General features: G+C 43.5%; 1 protein-coding gene across 1 annotated transcript in view; it reads left to right on the forward strand.

The window, feature by feature from the left end:
• Positions 1-13,892, forward strand: part of LOC126175251 (juvenile hormone esterase-like) — an 80,207-nt gene that overhangs the window by 45,466 nt on the left and 20,849 nt on the right. The window contains exons 7-8 of the mRNA XM_049921892.1: positions 1,325-1,506; positions 8,826-8,955. Coding sequence (XP_049777849.1) covers positions 1,325-1,506; positions 8,826-8,955 — 312 coding nt within the window. The remainder of the gene's footprint in view (positions 1-1,324; positions 1,507-8,825; positions 8,956-13,892) is intronic.

The following is a 13,892-nucleotide window of genomic DNA, read 5'->3' on the forward strand; positions in this document are numbered from 1 at the left end:
ATTTATTTATCTATTCCAGACATCACTCCTCTAATGGAACACATCTGGAACTGTGTACGCTGCATCAAGCAATTTTCGACTTACACCCCGTACAGTCTCACAAAACAGCTTCGTTAGGCCATCTAATCCCGGGAATCGGTCTTAACGTCTTGTTACTCGTTTTCTCATCTTCCATGGTTGGAGTAAGTCACGACTAGCCTTGATTTCCTACATGCTTCAGTAAAAGAGAAAAAGTCGAGCATGACGCGACCCCAGCGTCACGGTTACCAGACACATTAGTCCAAGACTCTCTCCGTTTCTGATCTCCAGTGCTATCCCCATACCTCTACGTATTGTATCCAATCACGCCACTGGCGGAGGAGGACAAGGCGGTCGGTCGGTACTATGGACCACCTAGGTTCGTGGATGGAGTCTCAATAAATAATCAGATTTGGAACAGAGGAAATCAAACATCAGTGTATCAGTGATTGGAACTAAAGATCATTGTGAAGCTGACTAAAAAATGCACTGATCTGTGCACAGCAACGCTTTACGTTAATTATATTAATAATAGCTGCTAATGGAGTTGCAGATGACATGCTGTATGCTAAAGAAATGGCAACTAAACGAAGGAAATATGCCGGGAAAAACCATGTTGTGACATAGAAGTAAATAGGTGTTATAAAAGTATTCATATAATACAATATCTGAAACCAAACAGTAAACGTACGATAACGTTTTGTAATGTTTCTAACAATGCTAATTTTGCATCTTTTCAAATAAAGGGAAACCTACTGGTGATTTCGGTATTGTCGCTGAAACTAGGTTCGGAACGAACATTAAACAATAGTGTTTTGCAGCAAAGCGGACCCACGATCCCATATTGTTCTTTTTACAAACATGGACCAAACGAAAGAGTCTCAAGATACAAATTAGCTTCCGTTTTTAGCAAAGCCTCTTCAACGAGTGACGCAGCGATAACGCGAGGGCTGCAATTCCCGATCATGTGCACTATGTGCGCGACAACAACAGCTAGCGATAACCAGGGTATCCTTTTCTTAGTTGGAAGGCGTCAAGCCAGGAAATAGACTTGCAGTGTGTATTGGCAGCTGAAATTTGTACTATGTATTTGTAGTGGCGTTAACTATATGTGCCAAAAAAATTACTGCCGACTTCGACATGAGAGTTGAGATCACTCCCTTGTCAGCTCGCCAGCTTGACGGCTCAGGAGGTCTAGCCCCATGGCCCACGACGGCCAGGCTGTGAGACATGGCCTGAGTGTGCGGAAACCTGCATCGTGCACGAATCTAGTTTCGGTACTTATTGCTGTCTGTTTTTGTTTCAGGTTTTGGGATACTTAACCAGCCTGATAAGATCAACACCCTCAACAACCAGTTTGTGGAGTCAGTGGGGCCGTGTCTGCACCTGTCAACAGTAGAGGAACAACAAGCTACAGCAGCCAAAGTGAGGGAGTTCTACTTCGGCAACGACACTATCTCTGCAGATAATCCTGACGCTCTGGTTTATGTGAGTAATTGTTACGTCTACTAACGTGCAGTGAGAGAACTGAAGAACTAGTGCTCACGCGTAGCTGAAATTCTACATCATACCTCACATTGTCAATTGATCATTATTTATGGACGGCAAGCCTTCACTAATATATACTAACAAAGAAATAATATGTTAATTCATGTTTATGAAAAGATCTGCTATCGGAGGACTCAAATGAAAACCGATCACAAACGACAACATATTCTTGGAATGGTTCCACTGAAAAGTAATCATCACACATGTTAAGGCATTATCCCACTAGGAGGCGGGACGATCAATGGCTGTTTCGTCAAATGTGGTCGGCGCTTGATAGATTCACAACCACAAACAGTCTTGCACTACCGCGTGCGACTGAAATCGATGTCCACGGATGTCCTTCTTCGTTCTTCAGGTCGCCACTGATGTGAAAACCACATTGTGAAAGATCCGGTCTGTACAGAGGAGGTTGTAGTGTTTCATAACCAAATCGTCGAAGAGTAGCCTGTGTCTGATTGGCAGTGTGCTTGCGTGCAGGCGCTCGTGCATATGTGTGCGTGTGGGTGTATTTGGAGGGGCGTGGGCGTCACCATGCAACATGATACTTCCTCTGCTTGTCGACTTCCTCGAGCATGGAACCACAATCAGAGCACAGTCTTATGAAGCCACTTTGCAGAAACTGTGACTCGCCATAATGTCAAAACGTCCAGGAATGGTTGGCTCTGAGCACTATGGGACTTAACTTCTATGGTCATCAGTCCCCTAGAACTTAGAACTACTTAAACCTAACCAACCTAAGGACATCACACAACACCCAGTCATCACGAGGCAGAGAAAATCCATGATCCCGCCAGGAATCGAACCCGGGAACCCGGGCGCGTCCAGGAATGCTGTCGGACGTAATCATCCTGATGCACGATAACGCTCGCCCCCACACTGACAATCGGGTGAAGACTACGTTTCAACGATTTGGCTGGGAAACACTGCATTATCCTACGTACAACCCGGATCTTTCACCGTGTGATTTGCACATCTTTGGCGACCTGAACAAAGTTACACGCGGACGTCGGTTCCAGTCGGTCGAAGAAGTGCAGGAGTGGGTGCGGTTGTGGACCCGCCAGCGTCCGACCGCTTTCTGCGAAACAGGAATTGATCGTCCCGTCTCTCAGTCGTCTAAATGTCTTAACAGGTGTGGTGATTACGTTTCAATGGAACCATTCCGTGGTCCTGTTGTGGCGGGTCCGTGGTATTCATATGACTGCCCCTGTTATTTATCGTGTCACCCAGTAATGTCTCGATTCTCAACGTAGTACATTCAAGATGAAACAGTTGTGATGTAGCTAACAGAACAGGGTTACTGTTAGCATTTTCTAAGGCAATGTAACCCGTCTCATTACCGGACCGAATCAATGGGGTTACTGGTTCAAAAACATGACCCATATTAGAGAGAGTAACGAGATTCAAGCCCGTATTCGTCGCTATGGTTTAGGTTTTCCGTAATTCCTCTTACATACTTCTGCCACGTGACTGAGTATTCTCCAAACAGAACCGCGGTCAGTCATTACATTATTATAGTCGACATCGAAACCAAAGCAAAGCCAACAACTATATTTTTTTATATAAACATGTCCGAAAGAACATATACCACCTTCATATAGATAAGGCTTACTGGCCAACGATCTTCAGTGTGGATGCACTCACATTGCTCAACCTCTAATGGGAATCGGTAGATTGGCTTCCGCAAGTCGCATTCGAGAGGACGACGCTTCAATCCCGCGTCCGGTCATCCTCATTTAGATTTTCCGTGATTTCCCTAAATCGCTCCAGGCAAATGCCGGGATGGTTCCTTTGAAAGGGGACGGCCGACTTCCTTCCCCATCTTTCCCTAATCCGATGAGACCCATGAGCTCGCTGTTTGGTCTCTTCCCTCAAACAACCCAACCCAACCCAACTTCCGCAAGTAATGACTGTAGTGGGCAGGGGCACTATAAATGTAGTGTGTGGACAGTAAGTTGGAAATGTGGGTCTCAGAGGGAGAGTATCACAGATAATTCCCTGCAGTCGCACTATCCTCTGTGTCCTCGATGGGTCAGTCGGGCGGAGCATGTGCCATGTAAACAGGAGATCCCGGGTTCGAGTCCCAGTCGGGGCACACATTTTCAGCTGTCCCCGTTGATATTTATCAATGCCTGTAAGCAGCTAAAGGTCTAGATTTCATTGCAATTTCACTATATTTTTTTAGTAGTAAGGCAAGTAAAGTAGCGTAGCAATATGAAATGAACAATGTAGATGAGTAAATTATACATACAGGTTGCTCCAATCCCACTGTACTGACTATAGTCTTCGGGGTGTTTCTCTCAGCTGACAGCAAATGACAGAACTGGAAATCCCCATCTAGGTATTCCCAATTGGAATCCTCTGCCGGCCGGAGTGTCCGAACGGTTCTAGGCGCTTCAGTCTGGACCCGCGCGACCGCTACGGTCGCTGGTTCGAATCCTGCCTCGGGCATGGATGTGTGTGACGTCCTTAGGTTGGTTAGGTTTAAGCAGTTCTAAGATCTAGTGGACTGATGACCTCAGATGTTAAGTCCCATAGTGCTAAGAGGCGCCAGCCGGAGTGGCCGAGCGGTTCTAGGCGCTTCAGTCTGGAACCGCGCGACCGCTACGGTCGCAGGTTCGAATCATGCCTCGGGCATGGGTGTGTGTGGTGTCCTTAGGTTAGTTAGGGTTAAGTAGTTCTATGTTCTAGGGGACTGATGACCTCAGCTGTTAAGTCCCATAGTGCTCAGAGCCATTTTGCTAACAGGCATTTGAACCATTTTTGGAATCCCCTCATACCCACTAACAGCTCGCCAGGTATTTTGTTGATAAAAAATATATTCTACAATGGGCTGGGTTTTAGCATCCGGCCATGGGGTGGACAATGAAAAGTGTTAAAAATTTCTACGTAGTAGAAAGGGTGTCGTAAAAATAATAAAGTATGCTGAAGCATTCTTTTGTCACTAACAGCGTGCCAAATGAACTTTCACTCTGCGGCGGGATGTGTGCTGAATTGAAACTTCCTGGCAGATTAAAACTGTGTGACGGACCGGGAGTCGAGCCTAGGACCTTTGCATTTTGCGGGTAATTCAGCGGACTGAGCTACGCTAGTACGACTGACAACCAGCCGATGTTTGGTATGTAGGAGAGAGGTACAGGCAGAAGCGAAGCTGTGGGAGCGGATCGTGAGTCGTGCATGGATAGCTCATCGGGTAGAAAACTTGCCCACGAAATGTAAAGATCCTAGGGTCAACTCTCGGTCCGTGAAACAGATTTACACCAGTTATAGCTTCTTTTCACTGAAGAGGAAACTGGTTATGACAATCAGGAGTGTTCGTACTTCGTTCGCACTTATGGGCACATGACTGCTGCAGAAAATGGGTGGGAGGTTCAGAGTCACAATTACAGCAAAAGTCCGTGGGTGATGAGAGCTTGTGATGTGTAACATCAGAAGTAAACACACGAGGAATTAAAAAAAAACTAGTACATCCCCTGTTTGAAATTCGATATGAAGACTAAATACAAGAGATTCACGAACATAGGAATACGACCTAGAAATCATGCAACACTTGCGACCCTGGACCTACGTGGAAGATGCTAGAGCGCAAATTGCAAAACGATTTAGATATCTGTATGGAGCGAAAAGGAGCAATTGAACGTAAATAATGGAAAGTGTGTTGTCATCCACATGAGTACTAAAAGGAATCAGTTAAACTTCGGTTACACGATAAATCAAACAAATCCAACGGCCGATTCAACTAAATACTTACGAATCGCAGTTATGAACAACTTAAATTGGAAAAAACTTACAAAAAATGTTTTGGTGAAGGCGAACCAAAGACTGCGTTTTATTTGCAGAACACTTAGAAGATGCAACAGATCTACTGAAGAGACTGCCTGCAGTATGCTTGTCCGTCTTCTTTTTGAGTACTACTGCGCAGTGTGAGACCCTTAAGGGACAAGATAAACGCAGTACATCAAGATAGTTGAAAGGATGGAAGCTCGTTTTATACTATCGAGTAAAAGGAGAGAGAGTGTCACGGGCATGATACAAGATTTTGGGCTGGAAATAAATTAAAACAAAGCCTTTTTTGGTTACGGCGGGATCTTCCCAGGAAATTTCGATCTCCAACTTTCTCCTCGGAGTGCGAATATATTTTGTTAATGTCGACTTACACAGAGAGAAACGATCATCATAATAAAATAAGACAAATCAGAGTTCTCACGAAAGATATAGTTGTTCGTCTTTACTGCGCGCTGTTCGAGAAAGGAATTATAAAGACTTAGTATGAAGGTGGTTCGATGAAACCTCTACCATATAAGAAAGTTATTTTTAATGTTTTTCCTTTTTAACTTAAAAAAATCTCATGGGGGATCAGGAAAGGATAGGTACTTTATCTCAATTTCTGTAATAATGTGTCACATCACCACTATTTGCAGAGCAGCCACGTAGGTGTGGATGTAGATTCAAAGGCTGCAAAACTGCAATAAATAATTCCTAGTAGTTTTAAGACATCAGGAGAAAAATCAGGACAGAGAATTTCAAAACGTCAAATACCTATTGTGCGCAACTGTTACTTTATTTATCTTTTCTTAAAAAATAAAACATTATACATTTTCACACTAGTACAAGAATCCATGTGCTACCACAAGAAGGAAAGCAGGAAGGTCGATTATGATTTAATGTGCCATCGACGATGTTGTTGCGTAATAAGAAATCGCTGACAGTTTAGAAAGAGTTTCGGGAGACTGTATGTCCTTGAAAACTTTACAAAGTAAAATTCTTACCGTAGTAATTTTGATAACCCGAATTACCTTTAAATGTCAACCTGGGGTGGAGGAACTATTGACCTGAAAAATGACGAGATCTACACTGCTTGACAAAAAAAAGTGCAGCTCCTAGAAACCACGGTAGGATCTCAGTCGAACTTCGAACACGAACACACTGTCAGCCGGTGTGTAAATGATCAGAGTTGCAATTCTCTGCCATCAGAGTGCCATAATGTTGCTAATGCTTCATTTTGTTACCAGGTCTGGTAACAAGGGGCGTGAACAGTGTCGTATGTTGGATTGTAGCTGTCAGGAACACGAAGAAGCTGCACACCTATGTGAGACAGCGTTATCAGTACCTGAAGGAATCTGAAAGGGATCTCATTGTGGGTCTCTACTTGGCCGGCTCGCCGAATCACGCAACATTAAAATTTTTGGGGGGTCGTTCGAGTGCGACAGTGGCCTTATATTGGAATGCTTGGGAATGTGAAGGTAGGTTTACTCGTCGATTAGATTCTGGTAGACCACCACAAAGAAGCGTCGCAATTTTGTACGCCACGCACATCATAAGCCCTTCACATTTGCGTCTATCTCCCGAAAACAAGTAATGCACTCCCTGCAAGATTCTTTCTCATACCACACCACGGGTTGCAGACTAGCAACAGCCGGACTAAGGAATTACCATCCAGCGCGTAGGCTCCCGTCAGCGCAACATAAAGAGCTACGTAAGGAGTTGCAACAGCGTGACCAGAAAAAATGGACTGCTGATGAATGGCGTCGTATTTTGTTCAGCGGAGACTCGTCGACGAATATGGCGCTGACCTGGTGAAAGGTTCTATTCTTCCAATGTTCTAGAGAGACACGGAGTCATGCTGTGGGGACCCATCGGCTCTGACATCAGAGCACTACCGGTTGTGATAGAAAAAGCTCTCACGGCACACCGATACGTCATGGACATCCTGCATCCTCATGCTTTATCTCTCATGCGACATCATCGCAGTGCCATATTTCAACAGGGCAATGCTCGTCCACACACGGTACGTAACTTTATGTACTGTCTGAGAGATGTTAGGGAACTCTTGTGGTTAGCAAGATCCTCAGATCTGTTCTTTCCACATCCCAGAGACTCCTCTCCAAGGGATCCATGGATAACGATAAACGTAATGTAAAAATGTAAAAGAACTTTTGTGGGACCACCTCGGACGTAAACTCAGACCCAGTGTCAGTATCAAGTATAGCAAGAAGCAGTTACAACAGTTGTGGGCAGATTTTATGGCACTATCTTTAACAGAATCAGAGCATCACCCACGTCAAAGGAGGTGCAGCGTCATAGTCATAAGTGGGCTAATGCTGCCAATTTCTTTTTGATTCTGATCCGATTTTCTAATCGCTAAAACATCGCGTACCCCCTCAAACCATGAATTTTATTGTCGTTTGCTCCTCTCCTTCAGGGCGCTTCACTTTTTTGTCAGGCAGTGTATATATTTTAAAGAATTTTTATGGTTCTCAATCTGCGACTGTCTGCCACATTCGTGTGTTATATAAGACAACACAAAATGAATATATGTATTACAAAGGGCTATAACTATATAATGCCTAGCGATGTATCGCTAAGGATTTTAGAGGATGTAAAAAGCCGTTCAAAATTTCGATTTTTATCGGTGTCATAATGGCATGGATGTTCGCACATTTTTAGATCAACGTCATCAAAATTTTTGGACTGGTCGTACTGGACATGCCGACACTATGCTCTGCTCTTAACATTTTGATCTCTGGACCTGAAGCTGCGGTCTTCTGTTGATAGGATTATGTGAAACATCCGTACGTGCCTGTTTTACGGAAAATCTCGTAATTGCAGAACTCAAAATGTGCGTTGCTAATGCGCTCATGTCGGTGATTCCACATATACTACAGAATCTATGGCATGAAATGGATCGCCGGTTAGATGTTGTCTCATATAAAACATATAATAAGCATGAAAAAGCAATTTTGAATTTTCTTTTACATTTTCTGTAAATATTATTCATATATCACTACGCACTGAACATTTACAGGCGTTTGTAATTGCTATATTAATGTTGAGTAGGTTTTCTTCTTCAAATAACGACCAGTACTCATTACTCACTTAAAAAAGATATAAATCGGTTCATCTGTGGAGCGATACTGTTTTATTCACGGTATTTTTATCCTTCAGATTTTACTGAACTCAGCAGTGCTTCTGTGTTCTCTCTGACAGAGTATTCTTGTGGTATTCTGAATGGTACTTTGTGCTCATAGAGTCTAACGGTCGCACAATGCAATCCTGTCGCCATTACAACTTTTGTAAGAGCTGTCTTACTAGACAACTACCCATCGAATGCAAATAAGTTCCATACTTTCATTTGATACATCTGAAGCTAAATGTAGTCTTAAGAGAACTTCACAATTATTGCAAATAAAGTGCAAAGTTTTCCTTATTCATCTGTGTCCGTGTGATACAAATAACTAGTTACTTTTCTTTCCTTGAGACAGTTCAACCTCGACAAGGGAAGTTTCGAGCCTACTGACGCTCTCGTAAGGAAAGTGGCTGAAATCACAGACTTGCCAGTGTTCTATTATGAGTTTGATTACCGCGGTGAACATGTGAATGCCACAGAATGGGGTAAGTACAAAGAACTTCAAGGTAACGTTTTTACATGTTTTAGTGTACTACTTAATTTGCAGATTTCTCTACCACAAGATGTAGTTTGAAAAAAATCATCTACAGTCAAGATCTCCCATTATCTAGCTGTTGACCCACCCTTTTTTGTCTAATTTTGCCCTTTCTTAACGTACTAGTTTCTCGATGAGGTTCTCAGTCACCTAATCTCTTCGTAATCACCAACTTTGTCTACACTACTAACCAACATTGTCACTAATTCAGTCTCAGCAATCTCAGAAGTAAATAATTTTATTCTAGACAACTTCACAGATTCCAATACAGGAAATCATCTTGTATGGGTCGTAATGTATTGCACATTGCTTCAACTGCAAATAGAATTTTCACTTACGAGAAAAAACACCATATTTAGGAACGAATACCCTACAAATATTTTCGTTTCTCAGTTTGAAATAATGACATCACTTATATTTTGCAGTTTTGCCTGTGTAAATATCTTCAGACAGAAACATAATAAAATATATAATTGTCTTATGACTCAGTTCCTATAATATCAGTATATGTGCGAGTCGCATGTTACCAGCCAAGCGACCTCTCTCGTACATTGAACTGTTTTTACAACTCCGCCACAGTCTCCAGCCCGCTCTGCGGCGCTACTGTACGCATCAGATCGGGAATAAAGATGCCTGAAACCTCACACACTATTTCACAGTTTTTATAAGAATTGGAAGTTTGCTGTTACTAGTTCGTCTACCTTTGTCTGTATCATAAGGGTCCACACACGTCCCCTAAAATCATCACCCCTCAACCATCCTGTAGCCCGCCACCTCTCTCTCCAACCTTGTTACTGGAAATGGTAGCACAGTTAAAAGCAGTTAATAAGGAGTTGCATGGTCTATTAGAAGCGCAGTCGACACAGCGAAGTGTGGATTTGTTAGCTGTGAGTTTAGTTGCTCCTTTCTCTTGTAGCTCAACCTGGGCTGTGGTAGCGTTTGCGGAGGATCTTAGGAATTTCGCAGAGATGGAATGACGGTCTGACATGGAATTTTGAGGGTAGCAAAATTAAGATTAACTGGAGAAGCAAAAGGTTAAGAGTCTTGTACAGAGGTTCTCAAGGGAACTGAAACATGAAGAATTTAAAAGGGAGTTAGTTCAAAGGTATAGGAAGCATAACAGTGACAAACATTTTAGAGAACTGTTGGGCATGGCAACGAAGCATGGTGAATCACTAGAAGAATACGCCGATAAGATAAGTTATATTAGCGGTTGTACATACGATTGGGGTGGGATGCTGTGGTGAATGAAGTAATTTTACTGGAGGCTGGGCAGAGGATGCTTGACGCGTTTTTAAGAGGTTTGCCTTTGGAAATGTCAAGGACTGTGCAAACAGGGGTGTTGGCTGATTTCTTCACTGCTGACAGGAAACGGCAACGGGAACCTGAGGTCCAATTACAGGAATTTCCAGTAAAATTACTCGTATATGCTACAGAATCGTATGCAGAGGTGAATCGTGTTGTGAAATGAGTAATGGGGAAGACGACTTGTAGGATGTTGTTGGACACAGGGGCATATGTGTCAATTGCCAGTGGGACCTGGTGGGACATATGCAGTGGAACCCAACATGGGATAGAGTGCATAGAATCGGGAATAAAGATTTCATACTGTTGGGATCAGTGGACATGGATTTTTTCCTGGGTACATTTCAGTTCAGACAATGTGTAGAAACAGTGCCATATGTATGTCATTGTTATGAGATGATTCTGGGGTTGAATTTCTTGCATCAGGATTGTACGTAAACCGAACTTGTGGTGTAACTTGACGGAAAAATTTATGAGTTGGCCGAAACTGTTGCCGGTGTAGCTTTGTTACAAGGCGAGTCTGTTGAGTATCACAAACCGCTTAAATCATGATCAATCACACTAAGAATGTTAAGTCTAGGCTACCGGTAAGGATGTTGTGTGTGGTACAACCGTTGGAAGTAAATTAAGTGTTGAATCAGTCAGGTTTCTTGGTGAAAAGAAGGGCTGTATGCAGACAAGAGGTAATTGCGGAAAAAATGGTACCTGTGTTAGTGCATAATCCCAGTGTCAAGGATTTAAGGTTAACACAAGGGTTGTTAATAGCTCACATGGATATCCTGGAAGAGCAAGAAACAAGTGGAATAATTAATGTTGGAATTTAAGGATTTCTTTTTTTTTTAATATGACTGTGCAGAGAACGTAAGTTGGGACCTTGAGTGGCGGCACCACCAAAGCTGACAGAGAAATTATTTAGGGAGATCATATGTTAACGGGTCATGTGGGATGTGGAGGAATAGCAATGCGGAAGTGGATCAATAAGGGCGGAATTGCATACAGTGTGCACTAGAGAGGATTTGTGTCGGACAAGAGGACCACTGCAGAGGTTACCTGAAGCATTAGTATCTTTTCAATTGCTCATTAATATTTCAGGTTCTTTCAACAAGCCGCCTGCAGAGAACAATTTTGTACTCGCGATTATAAGCCATTTTTCGAGATACATGTAAATGGTCACGACGCCCGGCCAACAAGTAGCAACAAGCGTTAGTAAACAATTGGATCCTGAAGTTCAGGGTACTTCAGACGATAGTGACAGATCAGAGAACTAACTCTATGTCAAATTCGTTCAAATAATTGTCATCTGCTGTGTGTGAAGTAACTGAGAACTTGTCCTCTACCTCCTCAAGTTAATGGAAGAGTGGAAAGGGTTCACTGAACGACAGGGAAAATGTTAGGATACTATGTGCATGCAAACTATACCAACTGGAATATCTCTTTAAGGTATGCGTTCTCAACATACAACTAGAAACAGCACACGAATATACTGTAGGATGGTCGGTGCGCCGGCCGAGGTGGCCGAGCGGTTCTAGGCACTACAGTCTGCAGCCACGCGACCGTTACGGTCGCAGGTTCGAATCCTGCCTCGGGCATGGATGTGTGTGATGTCCTTAGGTTAGTTAGGTTTAATTAGTTCTAAGTTCTAGGCGACTGATGACCTCAGAAGTTAAGTCGCAGAGTGCTCAGAGCCATTTGAACGAACCAGTGTGAGGAAGCACATTTATGTTAAGGGCTAGGAGATAAGATTTATGTTTTATTAGGTATAAGTGCGAGTATTGCATAATGAATAGCGTGGGCGAGGAAAACTACTGCGGGACAGTAGAGGACTTTTACGGAGAGGAAAGAGTAATAGTTACTCCTGTCCTCAGGTTGGGTGCTTTAGGAGACAAGACAGATAAAGTGTGGACCATAGCCGTACTACTGGTCATCGTTGGAGTGGAAGTGCTGCTCAACTTTTGGAAAGGGGAGTGCTATTCGCGAAGCAAGAAGATTTGATAATCAACAGCCACTACTGAGTTATCTAGTTGGTATTTAATGCATGGAAAATGCAGAAAGAGGCGAGGAGACTGGAGAAAGCTTTCGACAGTGTCAATTGAGGTATAATGAGCCACTGAGTGCTCAAAGGAGCAATGGGGAAACGTATGCGAATACATGGGAGTTATGAGAAATTTGTAGACGAGATGACATAGGTTCTGGAGATTGTACTGCATACAAGGAGGGAGAGACGTTCGATGGACACGGAATGTCAGCTTCTGAAAACTGTTGTTCGGGACAGCTAACGAAGAGGAAATCAGGAGGACCAACGGTATGGTGGAAATGGCGACGATCTGTAGAACAAACAACGCAGCAAAAGAGTAGCACACAATGCAGATCGCAAATTAAGTGAAAGATTTTTTAAACAAAACCAACGTCTCTTCCTCCTTGTATGCAGTATAATCCCCAGAACCTACTACGTCATCTCGTCTCCAAATTTCTCATAACTCTCATGTACCCGCATGTATCCCATTGCTCCTTTGAGCACTCAGAGGCTCTCAACTGAAACTGTCGACAGCTTTCTCTACGCCAGCTAACTGGTAAGTTAATGAGCTACACCAAAACTGGAAGGATTAGTGTGATGGAGCGTAAAGATGTTGCAAGCCGAACTGGAAATGTTGGACAGGGAAGTAGTGTTAATGAAGTGGTTGCAGTCCTTGGAAAACAGCGTGTAGGAAGCGTGCAGACAAGTATCGGAATTGCGAGAAGCCATGCTGCAGGCTTGGCAGGAATGAGTGGGGGTGAACGTATTGTCACCGGATTAGTACCTGGAGGGGCAACAGGTAGTGCAAAAAGTATTGCCACCACAATTATAGTTGGTCATGGAACCTAGCCATGAAAATTTGCCTTCTGTTTCGACTAGCCGCGGTGGAAGCGAGGACAAAAGGAGCAAAGGAGTAAATTTCAGTCTCCTTTTCAGCTGCAGGAAAGCAGGCATGGCACTAGTGTAATGTAGTCCCCGCATATCCTGTTGAGTGGGAGGATGCTGAAAAACTTATCAGGGTAAGAGTGCAGCGGTAGTTGCCAATTGCAGAGTACAAGAGCGGGCACTGGGAAATGGAGGAAGCGGAGTTACAGAAGTGGAAAGGACTGAAGTTGCGGATTGTCCAAACAGTATAGGGAAGAGGGTCAGAACTCCTGTGGTGTAAAGTCCCTGCTGGGTCAGAAAGCGGGAGAGTATTGCACGAAATAGGTGATTACGCCTGCGTTGCACTGCCAATACGTAGAGGCACATTAGTTGCACTCTGCCCTCGATAAAGTGAAAGTACTAGCCAGCTGCGCTTAGGGAGAGCTCACACCAGCGAAAAGAATGAAGGAACAGAGCGGGATTGTATTGCTAACATACAAGACATTAGGTGAAATAGTGGGACCTACGGTCATCTGTCTGCCACAGTTTTTGGAAAGACCCTTCTGAGCATTGCGCAGACTCAGTTGTATTGGCGAGAGGGAGCTATGGAAGTGATACCAACGACGAATCTGTCTGGTTCGAATCAGACTTTAGGACCCGAGTTAATACAGTCCATATACAAACTCGTGAATGAACAGGAAGGC

This window comes from Schistocerca cancellata, chromosome 3 (genome assembly GCF_023864275.1).
Source record: "Schistocerca cancellata isolate TAMUIC-IGC-003103 chromosome 3, iqSchCanc2.1, whole genome shotgun sequence".
NCBI lineage: Eukaryota > Metazoa > Arthropoda > Insecta > Orthoptera > Acrididae > Schistocerca > Schistocerca cancellata.